Source organism: Ciconia boyciana, chromosome 1, assembly GCF_034638445.1.
Source record: "Ciconia boyciana chromosome 1, ASM3463844v1, whole genome shotgun sequence".
In the NCBI taxonomy this organism is placed as follows: domain Eukaryota; kingdom Metazoa; phylum Chordata; class Aves; order Ciconiiformes; family Ciconiidae; genus Ciconia; species Ciconia boyciana.
The window spans coordinates 71,769,272-71,792,777 of record NC_132934.1 but is presented as its reverse complement, the minus strand read 5'-3'; the positions used below and the strand labels follow the sequence as shown (position 1 = coordinate 71,792,777).

The following is a 23,506-nucleotide window of genomic DNA, read 5'->3' as shown; positions in this document are numbered from 1 at the left end:
ATCAGAAACATGATCCTGTTACTCTAGGTTCTGTACAAATCTTACTGGTAATAAGATACAGTCCCTTGCTCAAAGTAGCAAAAAAGGTGGCAAACAAAATCAAAGCAAAAAGGTGGCCCAGCTCATGTCACATGTCAACAGTAGAACAGGTTTTCTAATTCCAAGTCCAAGGTACCACATTGCTTTACTTTTTTCTTTGTCCCTTTGCCTGTTGTCTCTATGTCTCTTCTTCTCTTGCCTTACAGCTGAACATTTATGCCTGAGAGTGTGTGAGTGTGTGTGCATGATCCACAACTCAGACAACTTGTATACAGGCAATTTCAGTAGTTAGCATTTGTTTAAGCTTCAATTCTTTTATTAATATAAGTTTTCCAGGAGACTGGAAACAGAAGTAGAGAGATTTTACCTGACTTGGTCAAAACCAAGATCAGGATAGAGTACAGGCCTTTTGGTGTTCCAGTTATAAAACTCTTAGTTTTTATGAGCAGAAGCAAGCAACCGCTACTCTTGGTCAGAGCTATCTGTAACCAGATTCTCACAGTATCAAGGCCCTGTTAATAAAACCTATATGCCAGCATTTGGTGCCTCCCTAATATGACTACATAAAACAGGTCCATGAGTGGGCTAAATGAGCCCACATGCCTGCAAAGAAACATTGAGTCCCCACTGGACAAGGCTTCTTCATTCACTAAAGTCACTTACTATCCTGCTAGGGGGAAAAAAAAAAATCAAGGGAGTTTCACTTTGTATGCTTTCCTGGTCAGCACTAAACATCTTTCTGGGTAGCAAGTGAGAATATAGGAGATTTTAAATGCTTTCTTTGAAAGCAGAAAAATATATCTTTTAAGCAATCAAGCGTTAACTGGGAGAATTAAAAATATCTGTTCCATATGTTCAAGTCCCAAGTAAAGTAATATTAAGTATGTACAAGAAAGTTCAGGTAGGAAGAGCAAATGATTAAAATAAAAGTCCCTTGGGTCAAAACGCAAGAGTAGTGGACATAGATAAAGTACCAGGGAAAGGAGATGAAATACAAACAGGATGTGCTGTGGTGTCCAAATGAGACACATTACTAAAAAAAGTGTTGCATCATTAACCACTCCATCAACTGGCCCTGCCAGGGCTGCAATGGACTTTCTATTGCCAACACCAAGTCCACTGACAGCACAGAGACCTTGGAGAATATGAGGATCTCAGATCACTCTCTGGTATGTTTGCTAGTCTCACTTCAATACTTCAAAACAGAGGAGGGAGAAAATTCATAATCAAACTTAAAGAGAAACAGCAGTTATATTAGTAGCTGAAAAACAATTTCAGTTGTGTGATGGGCCTCTCAATACATGACTGACATCGGTATCTTCTGTATTGGTATCTCAATGGTCAGTTAGTCCCTGGTCTTCAGTGGATGTGATATGTGTTGTCCACAAGTTGCATTGCTTTTGTCGCTGGTGCTGGGGTAGCTCTCTAGAAGCCATCTAGTGCTCTGAACAGAAAACATCCCAAGAGTCTTTCAATATCCCAAATCAATAGTTCTGACCTGAACCCATACACCCAAGCTAAAGTGCTGAAAGCCACCAATTTGTCCTGCAGTCCACAGAAGGTGATGATCTTCGATGCCTCGAGAACCAGTCTCCTAATTATGAGCCCTGTCTGGCCTCCACAGCATTCCCCAGTACATAGCCCACTGTGTGACCAAACACAGACCTGCTTGAGCAGCTCCAGACTCCAATTTTAAGCACTGTTGGAACTATTAATTCAGAGGGGGTGGTTCTAGATAAAGAGAAGTTTGTATAAGCATAGTTAAATGTTATCTGTAGGTAAGTGCATGGACAATCCATTGCGTTCATTGTAAAAATAATTAACTGTGGTGTTTCACAAAACAAAATATTTTGATTTCTCCAATCAGAGCAATTTTAATTTTTTTTTTCAGTTTGCTTCAAAAAGTATTTTTAAAATGTTTATTCAGCTCTAACAAACTTTATTCAATTTTTAAAATTACTATTTTTAGAGGTTGCCATAAAAACCACTCAGTTTGTCTGTTCTACTGCTAAGCTCATTCCATTTAAATATTCAGTCAAAATTCTTAGTAACTGAAAGAGTTAGAGGAAAAATACCTTTTATTCTTACTTTGTGAAATACACAAAGCAAATGTGTATTTGGATTATTTACTTTGTGTGCTTTGGGTTTAGTCATATTCTCTCTTTCATTTCCATGTCAGTGAAGTAGCCAGTACCTTCTTTAGCATGGTTTATACTTTCAGGGACACACACACAAAGCCACCAACAAGAATGAGAAAAACATGGTTAAAAATAGGATACTCTTGATTGCAATCCCACAGAAACTGGCAAAAGGACTTGGGGACATGAAGCTCCTATTAGCGTGTTTGTTTTTAATTGACTAGATTTCAAGTTGACAGTGGCCCTTTTAGCAGTGTACAGAACAAAACAGCACCACATGGCCAGCAGGATCCATTTTAAAGTGGTGCTCTCTTATGTCCCCTGCTGAGGATTGCACCATATGAGCCATCAGTAACGCCAAGTCAAAGGCCAACCATCAATAAAGCTCTTGCTGTGATCAAGAATGTGTAAACAACGGACCAGCCACTGCTAGTGGTAGTTATAGCAGAGTTAAAGCTGAAGTAGGGTGGCACCTACCTGACAGTTTTTTCCTCTGAAATTCTACAAAATACAATATTTTATCTGGACACTGTTGCTTGCAGTAAATATTTTAGTGCAGACTGTATTCTGCACATACTTAATTAAATGAATGGAATATGATAGAGACTACTTGTCTAGATACAAAGCCTGTGAAAGTCAGTGGGAACTTTTCCATTCAATTCACTGGTCTCTGAATTAGGTCTATAGTCAATATATTGTAACCCAGATATCATAGCGTTGAGAACTAAATAAATAACATACAGATGTGTCCTCTCTCATTACATACACTCTTAAAAGTACACTTTTATTTAGTACAGTTCAGCCTATCTAGGCTAAGCTTCTCTTCATAGATGTACATGTGCCCGGAGTTAAAAATTCCTACAGTGGAAGTTCACTGAGAACAGATTATTATTTCAGAAGGAAAAGACCCATAGAATTTAATAGGGATTGTTGCTTTTCTTCATCCTTCTTACATTCCTGCTATAGGATGGATTAAGCTTTCTGTGGGAAGGATTTACTTCTATATATCCTGGAATAGTTGCCCTAAATCCTGTTAGCTTCACTTTGCAGGGTGGGTTTCTCCATAATTCGTGCACCTATAAGACCTAACTGGACAAATTAAGAAAATCATATAAACCCCCTTGCAAGGACATACTTTCTCTGACCTTAACCAACTCTGTTGCTATCCGTCCCCGTACATGACTCATCCCATTCTGTCACATTACCATTGACAAGGACATATAAAGCCACAAAAGAATTGATGGACATCCGCTCCAGAGCATTAGCTACCTTGCTGCATGCTCCTGAGATCTGACTGTGCCTTTTGACAGCTCTCCAAGCACATTTCCCCATTTCTAGAGTGAAACTGAACCTTTGCACTTTATTATTATTATTATTATTGTTCTCTTTCAGCAAAAAGGTAATTGGGCATGAAAAGTTCAAATCCATTAAATAAAAACTCAATTTAAAATATTTTCCATCCACCAAGCAAAGTCCTATTCATTATGCTGACACTGTACTCCACCTCTGTGCCAAGTGGATCACTCAAAGATGCCCCCCACCACTTTCCTGGCATTTCGTGTGACAAGTAAATCTGCTGTGCACACATTGCTTTATAGGGCATCCCAGTTTTGTATAAATACAAGCAACATTTTTTTATAGCACCTTTAAATTCCCAAGTTGAATTCTGTAACTATCAAGATACTTTCAAGTAAACTATTTGTGCTGAGTCTCTCCTCTATATATTGTGGCAGACAGACACAGCTTGTGAGTTTTATTTCTGCTTCTTTACTCACTTCAAGTTTTTGAACAGCCTCAGTCCTGTTCTGATTACCCTACTGCTAAATACAAATCATAAAATGTATTTACTTATCAAAAACAATAGCAGACAATTAAAATATAAATTGCATCGTTCTCTAGGAACCTCAGTAGAAGAATTCAGATGTTGCAGTTACTTGGTGCCTTATTAATTTAAAAAAGCAAAACAGAACAAAACAAAACATTCTAACACTTCAGCCACAGGTTAAATATTCTGTATTCACAAAGGTCACTTTTTCCATAAAGTTTTTTTTAGTACAAGTTTACTGTACAGAGACACTATTTTGTCTTAATATCCATTATAAATTCCTTCTTTAAAGCTAGCAAAATATTTCCCCTCTACAACTCAATCTGCCAGAGATGCAGAGCACAGCTACTTTATTCTTCACAGACCCAGTCCTGAAACCTAATAAAAAAGCCAAAGAGGGACATCTAGTGGTACCACGCACGAAATTAAGAACGAGCAGGGGCAGGAAAAACCTGCTGCCATGCCTATGGATCCGAGAGGATCGCTCGTTTCTCATCAGGAGTGAAGAAAGGTTGAAGGGAAGACCAAAATTAAAGACAGGGAAAAGTCTGCCCATGTTATTATTTTCTAACATATAGACACTTACATTGGTAATATACTTAACACTAAACTCCATTTGGGCAAAGCAGAAAGATGAAGCAAAGCGAAAGGAGAGCTAACAGTCATTCTTTTAAGTAAATTTGATTTGTCTGAAGAAAGTCAGGTTCCTCAAAATGAACTGAAACTAAATGAAAGAGCCATAAACAAACAACTCTGCCAAGAACTCCAGACACAAAGAAGGAAACTGCGCCCCAGCTTTCACTTGCAGAACAATCCTGAGGAAGACCAAGAGGACGCACAGAACTAACTTCATTTACCTTGAAAGTACACAGGTGTATCAAACTCCAACCGAGGGCTGAGCATCAACAGAAACTAAATTCCAGTTTGACAAAACTTCCAAAAACTCACCCAATGAGCAAACGATAAGATTTAGTGCTTATCACTTATATTAGCAATGAACATTTCATCATAATCATCATGAAGTGCTCATGAAATATTAGGGGAATATTTGGAAGCTATCTGTCAGCAAACAAGGCAGATCAGTAGCACTGGACCGTTCTTCCAGCTGAAGACAAGGAGAGATCAACAGCAAACTCCACATTGCTGGAGAGACAACAGAAGAGCTGAGTAGCACGAGCTACATGGTCCCAGCTAACTTCAGTACCAAGGAGTATCTGTATTTGCAACAAACTGGGTCTTTCTTACAAAAACACCCCTTTAGGAGTACAGAAGGGACACCCACATGAAGAGTACTAAGTAGCCAGCCCCACTCTCTGAGAAATGCAGCCTGTAAGATGGACCACACCTGCTCACAGGTTTGACGTGAAAATCCCTTGGTAAACAACTTTGTGTTGTATAGCTACCCAGTATTACATAAATGAGACAGTCATGCATGCTAGAACGTAACTGCAGGCTTGTTAAGGAAAACTGAGATTTAAGTGCCACTTTCTATCAAAAGAGGAAGCAGATGAAGTTCTACCTTTATAGCAATTATATAGAGGTCTCTTAGACACCTAGAGATTAAGAATTTTAACCTACTTTGAGCACTTCTGTGGCAATTCCATGTACACCAATCCCTACAGCTCCTCTCTAAAGTGAGTGTTAAAGAGATGAAGCTCAGAAATTCTTCCAAGAAATGTGGGACAACCTACAGAGCTGAACCCTTTCTGCCCAGCTCCAAGACAAACTCACCCTTGCTCTGAAGGTCCTTTCTGATTTCCATGAATGTATTGCAGTGAAAGGGGATACTTTTCCATACATTTGAAAACAGGTGTCGTATATGACTTTCCATGAAAAAAAAAAAAAAAAAAATCATCCTCTCCAATGCTGTAGGTGTGATGCCATTTTTGGGGCAGTTTCACAGGCTATTCTTCATAGTCACACAACGCCAACTCCTACCTCCCACAGCAGTGGTCTGTGTGGGCCACAAGTGCCTTAAGAGGCAACTGATAAAACAGAATTAGCTACCAAGTTGACTCAGCCCATGGGTCATCTCCATTCTGATCTGAGGTATTTATAATCCTCTTTGTAGATATGTAATGACTGGATGCACAAGGAAAAACATTCTTAAAAATGAACTTATTTTAAATAGAGATAGTAAAGTGGGTTTCTAAAACAAAACCACAGAAGCAGAATGCTACCTGCCTCTCTCCTAACACTTCATCTACTAGTCTTCATCCAGTTTGCTGCTTGATGCTGTGCTAAGCTATCATTAAAGTATTTCCCTCCTTTCAGTCCTCCCTTTCTTTTTTTCTCTCCTTATTGTTTCTGCAGGACTGACACTACCTTCTGAATTTATTCCCCCTCACTGGACAAGCAGTACCCATGAGACAAACAGTCTTCTTTTTTTCTTTTTTTTTTAAAAAAGACAGGTTTCTTGGAACTTCTTCTTTTTATGCTCTCTCAAAAGTCCACCAGCACATATGAGATGTAGAATAAAAGAAAGATGCTGTCAGTGGTGATGCACACTGGGATCCACCAGCAAAGAAGAACTAGATATAAAAGCATTCACTTGTGGAGATTATCTGGCCACTGCTAAAATAATGTCCTTTAATGCATAAAAATAAATTACTTTTAAATGTGTTTCCATGGCAAAAGCAGCCACCTGGCATGCAGGTCAGTACTTGGAAATGCTATGTCAAGGAATGGAGGCTGACTAGTTAATAGAAGTCAGCCACCATTCCCCTGCCCATATTACAACTCAGTAGGCTTTGAAGAAAGCGTGCTGGAGATGTCATTTTCCACTCTTTTATATGCATCCGCTTCAAGATGCTTCACTCCAGGCTAGCAAGGGATGTCCTACATCACTGTAGTATTACTTACAGAATTTATGACATAGGATCATGGTTACAGCTTCACACATTGCAAGCATTTGTGCAGAATACAGTCCCCTGTGTGCATATTCCCCATAACATATATTCCTAAGAATGCTTAATTAGCACTATTATACAGAAAAAAACTTCAGGCATTATACCTCACATTTCTCATGCCTACTTTTAAAACAGAAGAGTAGTATTTTTTTACATGTGGAAAGGGGCTCTAAATTTTTGTTTTTCCAAGAGTGTACAGGAGTAAAGAGCAGAGTGCTTTGTAGGAGGAAAGCACCTGTTTAAAATATTTCATATTCCTCCTTGTACTGCAATAATTTAACTACCTCGATTAAAAAAAGGCAACAACAAAAAAAGCCAACAAAAAAACCCTATGCTGTTTTTAAAGACTAAGTTTAGTGTGCATATATTCCCAAGAAAAACAATGTCATAGAAAAGAGTGAATCAATGCCTGTCTCCCAAAGTCTCTGAAGAAAGATCACACACCTTTCTGGAAGTCATGCTGTGATTAAACTAACCTCAGCAGAAGGGCAGCCATTCCATGGCGTATTTTCCACTAGAGGTCAGGCTGAAGGAGCTAATGATCTATTTCAGCCTTCAAAATCTATTAGTGGGAGTTACTAATCAAGATTTGGAAGTCTGAATATCAGTATTTAATTAATACTGCTTTGCTTCACTTAAAGTGAATCACAAAGATGTATTTTTCTAAGTGTCCAACAGCTAGAGGTATTTAATAATGAGAGTATTATTAATGTATGTCAATACAGCCTCTCACAGAGCACTTGATGTGCCATCTCAGTCAGCAGGACAAGGTTTGGAAAAGGAAAGTTCTTCCTAAACTTCAGCCTTGAAATGAAAATCATGTTAGTTTGAATAATAACAGACAACATTCTAGGTACTTTTAAAAGGGTATTTTTGAAGTTTTGCTTTTTATTTTTTGCTTTTAGAAAGGACATACATTACAAGCATTTTCCACCAAAAATCTATATTGAATTTGTTTCTGTAAATAACTAGGAAGAGACACAGCTAAGCATGGAGTATATGACCACAACAGGCTTCAGGTGACTAGAAAATTTTTCAAAACCCCAAAGTTATTTAAATTAGGAGCCTAAGCTTTTCTCTTCCTGTATTTTGGTGACTTACACAACTCCATCACATTCAGAAACATTGACCCAGCTTCTTGAAATAAATACCTTGAAGGAAGGGAAGTTCAAATATACACTTGCTTCTGAAAATTCAAGGAAATGTTTAATGTATCATTTATAGTTTTAAACACCTGCTTTGTTGTCACAGGACGCAAAGTCATGCTCAAATGGCAAGTCCTAGCTCAGAGCTCTCTGCCAGTCACCAACCCTCTCAACAACTCACTGCCTTCAGTTCATCTGTCTGCAGCCATGAAAACCAGGACAAAGTAACTTTGGCCTAAGCCACATGAGCATTTACCCATGGAGTTGAAAACTAAATTGAGGAATTGCTCACAGGTTTACACTTCTGAAAACAAAGCAGCCCATGAAATTCACTCAGAGACGAAATCAGCTAACTAGGTCAAGCTATGTCAGCTAGCATTTTAAAATACCTCATGGTCAACTATTAGAGCCACTTCAAAGATACACAAAATGCTTTGGAGAAGTAAGAATATAAAATGCCAGGAATAATTAGCAGAGAAGAAAATTTGTAGTTTCTCCAGTCGCCTAAGATTAATGGTGGGAATAATAGACATAAGGAACAGAACTGAAGCCTAGAAGATGTTGCTTTGACCTCTTTGTATGTCTCTCACAGACTAGCCTTTTCTGTACTTTCACCAGGTCAAAAGCAGCATACCTGCTGATAACAGCCAGTCATTTCATCAGAGTTACAGGTTATTTCGTTTAATGATTTTGTAACAGAACCTGATAATAGCAGCCCAAAATCCACATGTGCATGTTTTAAAAGGTGAAAATTCAGTTTAGCTCAGTAATACATTCAACCAATACACTCTTTTTCCTTTACTAGTTCTCCCGAAAATGAGCTAACCTTTTAAAATTTACAGCTGTACAACAACAGGTACAGTACAGCTCTCTAAGGCACAGCCTGGAGAAATGCAAGAGCCGTTTGACAAGGACCACTCCAACACAATTCCACAGAGCTGGCAGTCAGAGTTTGACTGAAACTGGTAAGGCAGATTTCCCAGATTGAGCACGTACCCCACCCAGATGCACAGATGGTATTTGTGGGAGCAAAGGAAAATAAAATATAGGTTTAAAATAAATGCAAGAGAAACACAGAATAATATTGAATCACTCTAGGTATTTCTAAGGGTTTCCGTTTATCTTTTCTACTTCTCAGCACATAGCGAGTGTATGTTCAGGGCTTTGACACCACTGAGCAAATGGAAGGGATTTAAAACTAGTTGTGTTTCAAATGTAAGATCACAGAAATAAAGACAGGCTCCCAGGTCTTTCTCTTCAGAATGAAATTTCTGTACAGAAGCCTGATGCAAAAGGAGTTAAAAATGCTGTTCCTGAATAAGTCTGGCAATGACAACTAGGCTTGTCAAAAGAGCCTTTTTGGTGCTAAAGGAAAGGACTCACCCTGCTGCTGAATTTCAAATGGGTCCCTCTGCATGGTGGCTACTTTCCCATTGTTTTAAATGGATAGAAAGACACGCAGCCAGAAAGAAAAGGCAAGCTACAAAGAAGTGAGGGAAATACAGCTTTAGATGCTGGTCTTATGATATAAGGAGGCAGAGCAGCTGCAAACAGATCAATCTGAGTTGGCAAGTTGACTCTGACGATTGGTTTGGGCCCCAGCTCAAGGCCCCAGACTGGCCCCTTCTCCCTCCATCACTAGTCCTTCTCAAACTAGGAGGAGCTGATGGCCAATCTTACCTTGTTACAATGATACCATACAAGTTAGCTGGTCTCAAGATCCCATGAAAAGCTAGCAGAGAAAGAAGGAATAGGAGGAAAACAGTGTACAGGTAGGAAGTGGCAGAGAAAGATGTGCAGAGAAGAAACATGAAAGTTCATGTTTCCCGTTGGAGTCCCTGGTAACCCAGTGGTGTTGACATGAGCTTACTCTGCCATCTCAGGAACCGAAGCTCCACAATGCTCTACTTGTAATACTCCTCTCTTAAGAATCCTCCTTCTAGAGGATCCAGCTCTTTGTTATTTCACTCATTAGTTAGATTTAATTTCTGGTAAATCAAAGTTAACATCTTGATTTCAAGTCCCACCCTTCTCTTGTTTAGTAGATATGACTTAAACACTATTGTTGAATTGCAATAAAAATCTCCCCTCTTTGGATTAAAGCAGTCTGTCTGTACCCTTCCTGACTCCTCCTGCTACCCTTTTCAGTTACAGCCTAACGTAACACTGCATGGACTTCCACTGCTTCATCTCACAACTGTGGGTAGACAGGTAGGCCCTCCTGTGATATGCCTTGAGGTACTACATCCATGACTCCCATGCAAAAAGAGAGAAAAGCAAAGCCTTTGGCATACGGAGGCAGCAGAGAGAACTCTCCAGCTCCTCTCTGGGCTATCCCTTAGCAGCACAGCTTCTGGGGTAGGAACGTAAACAATACATGTTGCACTCTGACTTCTGCCATTTAAAACTTATCGATGACCAGCACACTGGATATAAAGACTCTTCTGGGTAATTTTTTTTTTCCTTGAAATCTTGTGCTATTATTTAAGCCACAGCTACAAAAACAAACAAACAAAACAAAAAAGGCCAGGAAGAGTCTTTAAAGAAAATATTTCAAACTAACACATCACAGAAAGGTATAAGCAAAGAGCAAAATTTTCTATCAGCAACATATTTATGAGAATCTAACATGCAAACTAATTATATATTCACAGCTGAATTACTTGATACATACATTTGCAAGTGTCACTCATTTTATGCTGAATTTATTAAAAAATAAAAAAAAACCTTCCACAAAGAGTGTACACTTTATTGAGTCATGAAACCTATGTCTGGAGTAACTTCAACAAAAAGAATTACTTCAAATTTTCACCAGTGTCACTAAACAAAGCCTAGCCCAAATACTTATTTTCTTTTTAATGTATTCAACTGAGAGAAATGGAGCTGCAACGGTTTGGGTTTTTTAATCCCAAAGTGGATTATACAAACAACAATTTAATCAAAGATTTTTTACAACAAGCTTAGCATTACTGGTTATATCTTATTATTAAGGTAAGCATTCTTCAAAGAACTGTATGATTGGAATCTCTTCCAGATACATAGCGACATGCTATTTGCTGGCTACAGTGAGAAGAGTCAAAACGAAAACAAAAATACAAACACACTTTTTTTTCCTCTTGTCTTTATTGATTTAGACTTCAGAGCTACAGACAAAAATAGTGCATCTGTAGAAAATTACCACACATGCTATCAATACAGCATCATCGCATGTTTAGAATCATAAGCACTTAACAAATCACAAAGGGAACATTCAATCTAACATTTTGGCAATGCAGTCCATGAATAGGGAATAGGGAGGATTTTTTTTCCTCCAAAAAGAAATATTTCTGAACAGGAATGAAAAGCCTCTGTTAAAAAATGAATTCCAGTCACCATGGGAAACTCATGCTGGCTCATTTAAGACATCAACATACACTGCTGGAAACTTTGCGTGGAATGTCGCATGGTACACAGAAGCTACAACTCTGCTACAGGTACAACACCGTCTTCAGCACTTTGTATGCCATCGAGATGGTCACTGCATACCCAACTGCCCAAGACAAACCTCTGCAAGGCTGGGGAAGAGGGATCAAGTACGCAAAAGTGTGAGCGATCCTAGCCCCAGCGAAGATCCTGAAATGCAGCAAGGCTGTGTACAGCTCAGGGCCACTAAGAGCATACAGCAGTCCAATGCCAAGAAATGGGACAATGTTTTCAAGGTCATTCAGGTGGCCTCTGGGGAAAGAAGCAAAGTTGTTTTACAGCGTTACATTTTGTTGAATAAACCACTTCAAGCATCATTATTTTTCAGCATCTTCAGATCATGCTACTGTTAAGGCCCTAACACAACTGCTGGCTTCCTCTGCAGTGGGGACTTGATTCAGCTACTGAAATGATTTTGGCATGTTCACCTGGTCTCTCTTGCGGCACCCCACATTTTTCAGCTTCTGATCTTCTGTATGAAAGGTACGAGTTTTTCCCCAGGATCTTGGTAATATTAGGGACTTAAATGAGGTATACAAGTGCACCTGGGTGTGCAAGAATGCAAGGAAAGGCAGGGAAGAAGACAGATAGCTGGAATTTTCTTGTAGCCTCTCTCAACTGAACATTAATTAACTGGATGACTGTGACTACAACTACTAGACTTCAGGGCCCAGATGGTCTATTCCAATCCCATAAACTCAGTTTGTAGTCTCCATAAAGAAAATATGAAATATCCTATATATGAAACTTTCTATCAAATCTTCACGAAGTTCAATCATCTTGAAGAATGTTATTTTTGAGCATCTAACAGGTGTGACAGTTATGCTTTTGGTTCATTTTCTTCACTACTAAGCACTAAAATAGCTGAAAAATGTTTGAAATTTTGAAACCATAATATAATTTACTAAAAATGTGTTGAGACTGAACTCCAGATCTTGAAGTATTCTTTCACGCCTCTTCCTAAACCTTCCCTGCTCCTTTTACCTCTTTAGATAAATTATACTTCTAGCCAAATTTACTGATTGAAACAACCTCTAAGCCTTACTAATCATGTCAAATTTCACAGCCAACTAGAATCAGAACATGGTGCTGTTTTGCAGCTGCTTTCTGAACTCATTTATCATTACAAGGAAACATATCCTCCAGCTTTTCTTTTTTCCCCCAAAAAGTACACTGAAGGAAGTAATGTCTTTTCTATACCCATAAACAGAACAAATTCCAGTCACTTATATAGAAAAGAAGCCATGCTAAATCTATGTGGCATTATCTGTTGCCATGAAGCTTGCAAAAGTGTCGTGGTTTAACCACAGCTGGCAACTAAGCACCACACAGCCGCTTGCTCACTCCCCTGCTTGGTGGGATGGGGCAGAGAATCAGAAGGGTAAGAGTGAGAAATCTCGTGGGTTGAGATAAAGACAGTTTAATAGGTAAAGCAACAGCCGCGCACGCAAGCAAAGCAAAACAAGGAATTCATTCACTGCTTCCCATCGGCAGGCAGGTGTTCAGCCATCTCCAGGAAAGCAGGGCTCCATCACGCGTAATGGTTATTTGGGAAGACAAAACACCATAACTCTGAACGTCCCCCCCTTCCTTCTTCCTCCCCCAGCTTTATATGCTGAGCATGATGTCATATGGTATGGGATATCCCTTTGGTCAGTTGGGGTCAGCTGTCCCGGCTGTGTCCCCTCCCAGCTTCTTGGGTACCCCCAGCCTACTCGCTGGTGGGGTGGGGTGAGAAGCAGAAGAGGCCTTGACTCTGTGTAAGCACTGCTCAGCAATAACTAAAACATCCCTGTATTATCAACGCTGTTTCCAGCACAAATCTAAAACATAGCCCCATACAAGCTACTCTAAAGATAATTAACTCTACCCCAGCCAAAACCATCACAAAAAGAAAATACAGTAAACTTCCATTAAGAACCATTGTTGGGAGGAAAAAATGGATGCTGCAACATCAATGGAGTAACTAGAACCAAGCTGACTTACTAGGTCTGGGGAAGTCTGAACAACTCTGCAAAACAGCAACACAGGATTTGATAATACAGTGTTTTAAAAACCTAATCTGTGTAAATTACTCTGTGAGGTGGTTGTCATTTCTCTAACGTAACAATTTGAGTTAAAAGGGCATCTGGTCATAAAGTTAGTATCGACTTAGTTGTCCTCTTAGAATTTACAAATAGAAAGGTATTACTCCTCACCAAAAAGTGCCCATTGTTATATAACAACCAGCAAATTAAACAACTAACAACGCCCTGAACCACTCGGGGAGAAAAGGAAAGTTCAGAGCATCTTTACAGACCACTGAGATTAGACTCTTCTTTCTGAGATTTTAATCCAGAAGAGACATACAGAAATACACTAGCCTTCATGGAACCACAGTCATCTACATTTGCAAGGATGCACTGTTCTGAAATTAGAGCTGATACTTATTTTCAAGATTTTTCCTAATGGTGGTTTAAATGAGAACAGTTCATTCCCATTCAAGTTTTTGGTATTAAAATATATATAGCAAATAAACTGTCAGCTTCACTAAGGAGCAATGATATGGAAAGCATTCCATTAAAGCTTTCTTTGTTAGCACAGGTGTATCAAACAGCACCTCTAAAGTTATGATTTGGTAACTGAAAATTTTGCCATCAGCTAAATAAAAATAAATAAGCTGCAACATTTAGCCCACTGAAATACAGCTCACATTCTGCCATGAATCTTGCAAAACGAAATACATACACCGCAGGTTGCACACTGACATACTATTAATAGCATTCTTCCAGAAGGCTGGTCAACTTTCCTGTACAATCGACACACCAGTGAGTAACCTCAATTCAATCCAGCAAAAAGAGCACCGGCTTTGACTCCCACTCAGTACGATTTCCCAGATTAACGCCCTCATTACAACTCTGGAGTTCCATGACTTTAACATAGTTTTACTCCTCTTCCCCCTGTTATTTCCTTTACACTTTAGGAAAAGATGCAACTATTGCAACTGGTGTTCAAATTATATGGAAAGCTGATTTGCACTTAACGTATACTGCTTCATAGTAAATCAACTTATGGTCGTATTTTACAATCTTCTCACCACTTCCCCCATGCATATAGGATACTATCCAGGAGTTAGCTATTATAACCAGACAATGACTTACTATTTTCAGTATGCATGCTAACAGTTTGAATGTGGAATGGTTTGTTCATTTAGACAACTTAATGTATCAGATTATTACATAAAGCAAAACACGCACAGGCTTGCCAAAGAGAAAGGGGTGAAATTCCTTCCTTGATTTAGTATTATTCTGCTATTTAAAATAATTTTTAAAAAGATTCCTATGCATTACCTGCGTACACGTTCGACATCTGTATCAGTCCGCAGATATTTTTTAGCACTCTCGCCTTTACCAAATGATGCTGTATCTTCTGGGTTGACAAATGCCTATTTCAAACATAAACACAAAAGAGACATTAGAAGCCAGAATGTTTTTTCTAGTCAAGGCAGCTTGCTATAAAGGTCACTCTTTTTATTAATGCCTCTATAACCTCACATAACTTACCTGAAGTTAAACGCACAGGGAATAATATATTGTTCACTGCATTACTGTTTTCTTGAGCCTAGCCTGTATGTAGCTTGCGGGCTGACAAATTAATGTAATGTAATTTATGCATGTAGATAAAGCCTTCTTGTAAGATGGACAAGCATGGCAGATGACTGATACTCAGCCTGAAGTAATGCCAGTGGGCTGAAGGAACATAAGGACCTGGAAGGTAGAACTACTGCCTGTACTGCCTAAGCCTCTTTTTCACTATTCTTGACAAATTATCTGAAAGCCCTTTTGGATCCTTCCTTCTTCAGAAGTCTACACAGCAACAGCATCCAAGAGACTCATCCCATCCCCATTTATAACCAAATAAGTTTCTCCCTTTCCTCTTAGGTACAAATTTTTCCACTTATATGACCCGTTATTACCACCAAGTACTGTAAGACACTATTTGAAAACAACATTTAATTCTGTTAGTGCAGACTGCAGTAGATCTCTCCTTGCTGACATGTGGTAACACATGCATTCTGTAGACCATTCAGGCTATGCAGGCTTAAGTCAAGAAAACCCTTTGATTTTAGGACAGCTACATGATTGCTTTCTGAGGCAGTCTTTATCCCTTTCTATGAAAAATCCTTCGACTAAAAATTCTGGAGATACGTTAACATTAACAGTATCAGCATCAGCAATACTTTACCTTCTCTCGCCCTACTAACTGCTTTCCTCCACTTTTTTTAACATTTTAAAGACTTTTTTATATTAAATAGGAAATAAAAATGACTTTACTAATTTGTCTGTTTGTAATATTACTCTCCATCATAAGAAAACCAAGTACTCCAAATCAATGAAGGCCCTATTGTCACCTGCATACATATGGATCATAATACGGTATGAGCATTAATACAGGACTTCACCGGATCTACATATAGGACCAGTACAGCAGCTGACGTGCTTCCGCAAGAGCAAAAGGAAGTAAGGTTACAACACAGACATCTGGGTCCCATTTTGAACTTACAGGACAGGCTGTGTGGTCTACTATACTCAATCTTCAGCTGTGCCAAAGACCTAGAAAGCTATCAGAAACCAGCAGTAGCTCAAATGCTGTGCTATTAGGACTTCATGAACAACAGAACAGTTCAGCTGGATTCTCTTGCACCCAGCAGGAACAAAAAGCAGCATTTCAACCAAAGGACTGCAACAAAATCCTTGAAGCACACACTGTTTTGCAGAAGCAGATCTCACAAGAATAGCCATATGGGGCAAACTCAGGGCTCTTTCAGCTCAGGATCGAGTGTTACGAACAGTGGCCATGAGCAGATGCCTAGAGAAGACCAAGAACAGGGCAAACACAACACGATGCCTCCCATGAGCACTCTCTCCTAAGCTAGATGCAGCTTCTGTGTTATTTAGTAAACCTCAGTGGATATTTCATATACTTATCTAGCCTACACATCAATCCATGTAAATTTTCAGCCTGACTCTCATTCTAGAAAAAAATTAAATTTTTTTTAGATAATGACCTAACTGCAATGGGAAGGCTAAAACAATTAGGGAATGTAGAGAGCTTTAGAATTACTGGATGAAAGGCTTATAGATGCATAAAAATCCACTTCATATCCCCTCTTGTGACCCTACTAGTTGGTTATTCATGTAACATGGCTCCATATCACATTTTATTTGCTTTATAAATTGGGTACCCTGGACACCAGCTTTCTGCAGAAGACAATGGAAATTACAGTTATTAAAAACTCTTATTTAAAAATAATAGAAATGTTTTAGAAGGGTAGAGTAAGTCAAATGCAACTGTAAGATACAATCTCATAATTATCTCAGAATTAGGTTAAAGACATTGCCCATTAGAGATCAACAAAGCACCAGCATGCCAAACTCAGAACATCATTAGAGGAGAGAGGAGGAGGAAGAAGAACAGCACCAGTATTTGAAAGCTGAAAAGAAAAGAAACACCTGTGATATCTGTATTTCAATACAAATTTCAATCTATTCTACCAGATGGTATTCCCAATTTCTTACCTTTCTTGTGATTCTGAAGTACACTGTTATAAGGCTCATTAGCATCATTTTTAGAAGAACAATAGCTGTATAAGTAGCATAAGCCCGGAACACTTCATTGTCAATTAACTGGGTCAGTTTAGCCATTTCTCCACTTCTCACTGACGACCTTTAAAAAACATTAAAGTTAGGCTAACATCATAGCAATGCAAAGTTCTGACATAAGGTTGTCAGAATAGCCTTTTTTTTTGCATTGCTGCAATGACAGCACAATTTTGCCACTGTGAAAAGTTTATTTTCAAACAAATTTATTTTTCCTCAGTTTATTTTCGCAATGGCATAATATAATACTTTAAGATGAGAAACTATATTATCATTTAATATTCTACTTCCATTATATCTGCTTATTAAACTGTCAAAATATAAACCACCAAAATATTTAATGTAATTGCAGAAACAAAATTTAGTCACAGAAATCAGTACACTTTTGAAATAATACAAGGAATTAGATCAATTTTAGACCAATTCATTTGAACTAGTGAATTTCCCTGTGTGGTTACCAGGATAGAAAGAGCGTGATGACATACTATACATATTATAATGTTTAAAGAGGAAAATTAGTATTGCCTACCTTTTTTTTTTGGTAAAATGACACAATTATAATTGCACTTCAGCTTTCAAACTAACCAGCAATAACTTGTGATCAAACTGAGTTAAACACGCATTTTTCTCCTTTGAGACCTTGTTCTTTAAAATTGCTTTTAGCATGATTCACGGGCAAAGATTAAGTTGTAATGACAAAAAGCAGAGAACTATTTATGCTTTTATTATGGGAGGTTTAAGCTAATGAACTCTCTTTCCAATGAGACCATACCAAACCCACAATCCTATGGAGGTGGTACCTTTTATCAACGCCATAAAGTTAAGAATGTGATGAGGACTGAATACACGTGAAACAAAAAGCATGTCCTCTCGCACATTCAATTTGTGCTCTGCACGGAGCAAGGCTTTTGTCTCACCAAGTGCTTCAATCGTGCACTTAGTGAGTAGGAATCCATAAAACTAGTATGCCTTAGCTTCACTCGAGACCACACTAAACTACTGTTTGTTATAGTTAAGTTCATTATTTCCTATGATATCATTTTAACAATAGTAATAAAAAAGTTAATATTATTATTAACTTGATTACAGGTCTAACAATCTCTCATCTTGCTTTCAGCACGGAGTCGCTGCCAGCTATAGCCACACAAGGGGAACCGGACCAGACGAGAGCAGTAGAAGACTATTGCTCTGAAGGAACATTCCTGGCACGGAGGTGGTCAGGATATATCCAAGAACTATGCAAAGTCATGAGAAACTGTTCACTGGTGTCCCTGTGAGCTTCCCGCTGGAACTACACCACATTTATCCCTTTTCCCTACTTGTAGGGTTGGCCTTTCCAAACTCTCATAAAGCCCAGGCCTTGCCTTCACCATGAAAAGCAAAGATCAAAACCTGACCAAAGACAGAGAATTCATCGTTTTAACACCAGCATAAAAGCCAAAACAAACCCCACACACTAAAACAGCACAGGGCTTGAAGAGATATGCTCACTAAGACGACAAACAGCCCGATCTGCAAATGTCATACCTCTCTGTGGTGCGAATGCAAAATCCGGGCCTGCTAAGTGCACAAGTCTAGATGCCATGTAAAGGGTCGTAAAAGGAAAATGGGTAAAGGTACGTCAGCTGCTGTGCCCTCGGCGGGAGCACAGCTGTGCTCACGTTCCCATCACGCGTGACTTTGTCCCAGTGCTGGCTGACCGTGCAGCTGTCATCAGCAAGATTAGCACTGGGACGGCCTTTTGTTGTTTCTCTGTTAAAACGCGACTTTTCAAAATGCGCTCAAAGCACACTTAAACTACTGTTAATCGCCCGGCGAGGCCCTGCGCCCTGCTACAAACTCCCTTTCGAAACAAGCGGGTCCCGCAGCAGAGCGCGGCCGCCGGCGCCGCTGACTCGCCCAGGCCCCTGCGCGTTACCAACGCGGCCCGGCCTGCGCGCACGCTGCTTTCACTTCACCCTTCCCGGCGGGGCGGACGGACCCGCAAGACAAGGAAAGCCCCGGCCCACGCCCAGGCCCAGGCCCGGACCCCCGGGGAGCCGCCCCCGCCGACCGCCGCGGGCGGCGGGCTACCCCCCGCGCCGCCTCCCACCACACCCGGCCGCCGCCTGCGCGGGGCGACAGGCTTCAGCGCGCCCTGAGGAGAAACGCCGCCGCGCTCTGCGGAGCGGCCCCGGCCCGGCCACCCCCTCACGGCTGCTCGCGGAGGGTTTCGCGCCCGGAACGCAGCGGGGGGGCAGGGGGACCGTCCGCTCCCGCCCGGCAGCGGGAGCCGCCATCGCGCAGCCCGCACGCACCTCATACGCGTCCCCTCGGAGAGTGCGCACACCGCGGCCAGCCCCGCTGCTCCCGGCCGGGCACTGCACCTCCGCCCGCCCCGGGGCCCGGCGCGGCCCCGCCTCGCCTCGCCTCGCCCCCTCGGGCGCGGAGGCGGGTCCCGGCCCGGCTTGCTGTGAGGGCTGGCGGCCGCTGCCACCCACGCGGAGCCGCTGTCCTGCGCGGGCCGCCGCGGCCTCCGGGTCGGGCCCGGTGTCGTGGCGGGCAGGCCGCGGGTTCGTCCGCGGTGGCTCACCCAGGAAAGGCAGGGTTGAGGCCCAGACCCCAGCAAACGTTACGTGGGAGGAAAAGAAGAAAAACCAGGACAAACAAGGAAGGAGAAGCCCTCCCGTCTGAACATGCTTGGACTTTGAGACAGAGGGAAACCAAAGATCATGACCCAGCCAGGCTTCATTAGAGACGTGCGATTGCACAAGCTCACAAGCGGGCTCAAAACTTACTAGAAAAACTATGTAAAACACCTAAAGTCTCAGTAGTTTGGGCCCCTACGTTGTTTTGGTGGATCTGAACTTTTACCAAGGAAAAAAACCCCAAAAATATTTGCATTGGTGGATCTGAACTTTTACCAAAGGAAAAAAAACACAAAAATACTTGCATTGCCAAGCCGTCAGTGCTGTTCGGTTGATATGCATCATGTTGCTTTGCAAAGCGTAACAGAAAATAAAGGAACTTCAGGGCTGGCCACGGGCTTCTTCTACTGGTGTGCTAGGATGTGATGAAAGGAGGAAACCTGGTGTCCGAGCTTCCCACTGCATCTTCAGAGAAAATTATGCTATTTCTACAGCACTCCTCATAGCCGGAGCAATGCTTGTGACTAAGCTGCTCAGGATAAACAAGACTGAAGAAGACAGAGATAAATGTACTCAGGTGACCAGCAAAGATTTCAGAAATAATCCTAAAGTTGTGTACAAAGTCAGATAAAATTTTTAAAGCTGCATCGTTATGGAAAACTAGTCTTAGGTACATATATTCAGCATTCATGGATGTCATGTCTGTGCTTCATGTCATGTTAAATACCTGTGTGTGCAAACCTTTGTGTCTCTTCTTATTAATCATCAAACACAGCAAAACTTGTTTGAGCAAGGACTATAGTATCAGAACTGGTTTTAAATGATGGTAGAAGTTGGGTTCAACAACCTTTGTTCTCACTAAGGACACAGCAAATAGTATTTCCACTGAAGTCAACAAAACAAATCGTAAGCATGGATCCATCACGGAGTGGATTTATTTTAAAAAAACAGAAGCATTTCTGCAGCTCATAACTTACTTCAAGGCAGGAATTGTATCTTCATAAATTTTTGTACAACACTAACACATAATATATCCCAATCACATAGTGTAATTAGTGCTATTGCAATAAAACTATAATTGTTTTCTATTACCACCTTTTTTTTTTTTTTTGGTTGGCATTCTAATCCTTATCTGAAGACAGTTTAAAAAGAAGGTAAACCTATTAAGTTAACAGAGTTAAACTAAACCCACATTATTATACTTGAGAAGAAAAGCTGCTAATTGATTTATACACAGTTCTCAGAACTAGACCTGGAAATACCAGAAAGCCAGGAGAAAGGACATTTTCACTAGATGTAGGTAGGATGTAAAGAGAAGCAGAAGTGCAGCTAGAAATTCTGCAAAAATCACCCTTTCTTTGGATTTCACATTCCTGTTTTACAGATTCTGGAAATTTAGATTGATTTATGTGACCTTAAAACATACTTCTGAAATTGGGAAAGCTTATACATTCCCAGTCTTTGAATTTTGAGGCCAACACCTTATTAATTTTTTCTTACCATCATTGGATTTCCCTAATTCTAAGGAAGGTACAGAAAGAAGATATGAGGAAGGGAGAAGGACAAGAACGGAGGGAAAAGAGGAGGGAAGGAGGAAAGAAAACGAAAAATAGAAAAAAAATAGAAGAAAGAAAAAGAAAAAAGAGAAAAATAAAAAAGGAGAAAAGAGAAAAAATAAATAAAAAGGGAAGACAAAGAAATGAAAGGGAAAGAAAAAGAAGGAAAGGGAAAGAAAAAGAGAGAAAAGAAACAAGAAGAGAAGCCAGTATTTTTTGCAGACCCTGAAGCACTTTAGAGTGGGGAGAAGAGGAGTCTAAGTAGAGTGCAAAACCGGGGCCATAGTCAGTAAAGCAGAAGTAAACTTGTGCTCAAGGTCTATTTTCTTCTCAAAGTTCAGTAGCAGCATAAAGTGCCTGTACAACGTTTGAAAACTGCTGTGATCTAAGTGAGGTTAGATACATAACTGTGGTGATAGTTGCTCCTGAGGGGCCCATTCTCGCAGTCCTTACTCATGTGAATTGTCCCTTTGATGCTAATAGGATTACTCTTGTAAATCAGGGATGCCATATCAGCCTGATGCCCAGGGTTATACTGATCATGAAGGGCTTGATCTTGCAAACCTCATTCATGTGAGCAACCCTTTTTCATGACAATTTTCCCATTGACTTGAAGAACTATCCATATAGCCAGAGACAGTAGAATCAGGACACAAATTTAGGGTCAGCATGAAAGTAGGAATACAAGAGTTTTTCATTTAACCTCCAGCAAGGAATAGATACTCCTGAAGGAGGCCAGATAAGTGCAATCATTCTCTTTTGACTGCAGGGAAGGCGAGGAAGAGGCATGTATTGATCAGCCTTGTTCCATCCTGTCTCCTTCCCTGGCTCCATTTATTCACCATTGGTAAAGAAGGCACCAACAATACATTTTCACCACACGTGAAGCTTCTGTTCACCACCCCCTTGCTAACATAAATTAGTTGTTTCCTCAAATAGCTTCTCTGTAAAATTGACAAATTATGCCTCCTGCATTAAATCAACCAATGATTTACAGAGTAAAAAAAATCATGACCACTAAGATTCAGTCCATATTTTAACTTAAATTCTGAAATACTGTTTAAATGCCAAAAGGAAAGTGTTACCAAAATGTTTAATATAACGGACCAGAGTCAGGTTTTGTGCTTCTCCCATTAGAACCTACACCCTCTGGTTAGAAAACACTTTTGCTATATCAAATGTTGACATCTATGTAATTTTGCTGTGATTCACATGCTTCTGCTTCAGAGGATCTCAAACTGCTGTCTGGTGTCTCTGGGGAACTGCTTCGAAAACAGCAAGAAAGGATTTTTATTCAGTTAGGAACGCTTCCTGCTGGGTATAGCTCAGTGAAGGCTTCTCTGGCATAAGCTGCCTTTTGGTTGAGCTTCTAACTCCAAAATAGCTGTGTCCACCCATCCGTCTCTTTTATTCAGGCCACTGTTTGGAGGAAAACAGTTGTCAGTAGTGGAATTCAGGTTGTTTGAAGAATTCCAGTTGCTCACTTATGACGCAGAAACAGTAGTATATAATTTAAGTGACAGTGGGTGGTGATGAACAAGCAGTAAGAGAAGGTGAAAGGAGACAATCTCCACAAAGCACAAGAATGGTCGTATCTGCTGATTGTCTGCTGAGTTATACATCGTCAATACCTTATTCAAAAATCCCACAAAGCTCATTTGCTGGTCATTTAAAGAGACAATGAGTAAGGTTATTCTCTAAAGTTGCCTACTGTCTTCTATCAGGTAGCACCATTGCTAGAAGGAATATGCAAGATGGGGATCAAAAGTCATGATGTGGACATATCATAAGAAATACTCCAACACATGAAAAATATCTGTAGACTGTTGCCCTACACAGCTTGATGTCCCAGTTGAGGAACAACTCAGAAAGGGATTGGTGGGCATATAGGTAAACCTTTTCAGTAGGTCTATATATAAGCACATCATGGACCATTTTTTGCCTTGATTCCTCTTTCACTGCACATGAATACTCTAACAACGGTTTCGCTTCTGAAAATACGTCTGCAGCATGGAACCAGCTTTGCAGCTGACAGTAATGCATATACAGCTTTGCAGCTGCAGTAATGCAATATATAGGTATTTAAAGTCCTGTGCTGTACTGAAGGGAAAAGGGCATTAACCTCAGCTTTTGTGATGCTATTTGATCTGTACAATTGTTTTTATT

The 23,506-nt window shown here is 40.2% G+C and overlaps 1 protein-coding gene across 2 annotated transcripts; it reads right to left on the bottom strand.

Annotated features, from left to right (window-relative positions):
- Positions 1 to 11,125: 11,125 nt before the first annotated feature.
- MGST1 (microsomal glutathione S-transferase 1) lies at positions 11,126 to 19,655 on the bottom strand. 2 transcript variants are annotated; one of them, XM_072874293.1, is made up of 5 exons: positions 19,455 to 19,655; positions 18,685 to 18,731; positions 17,077 to 17,224; positions 14,848 to 14,942; positions 11,126 to 11,770 (listed from the first exon to the last, which is right to left on the bottom strand). In XM_072874293.1, exons 3-5 carry the CDS (start codon positions 17,200 to 17,202, stop codon positions 11,524 to 11,526), a joined length of 468 nt encoding a protein of 155 aa, XP_072730394.1. In that variant the 5' UTR covers positions 17,203 to 17,224; positions 18,685 to 18,731; positions 19,455 to 19,655; the 3' UTR covers positions 11,126 to 11,523. The 2 variants fall into 2 exon arrangements, with proteins under 2 accessions (XP_072730394.1, XP_072730383.1); XM_072874282.1 differs by lacking the exon at positions 18,685 to 18,731 and having other exon boundaries at positions 11,134 to 11,770; positions 19,455 to 19,586.
- Positions 19,656 to 23,506: the final 3,851 nt, after the last annotated feature.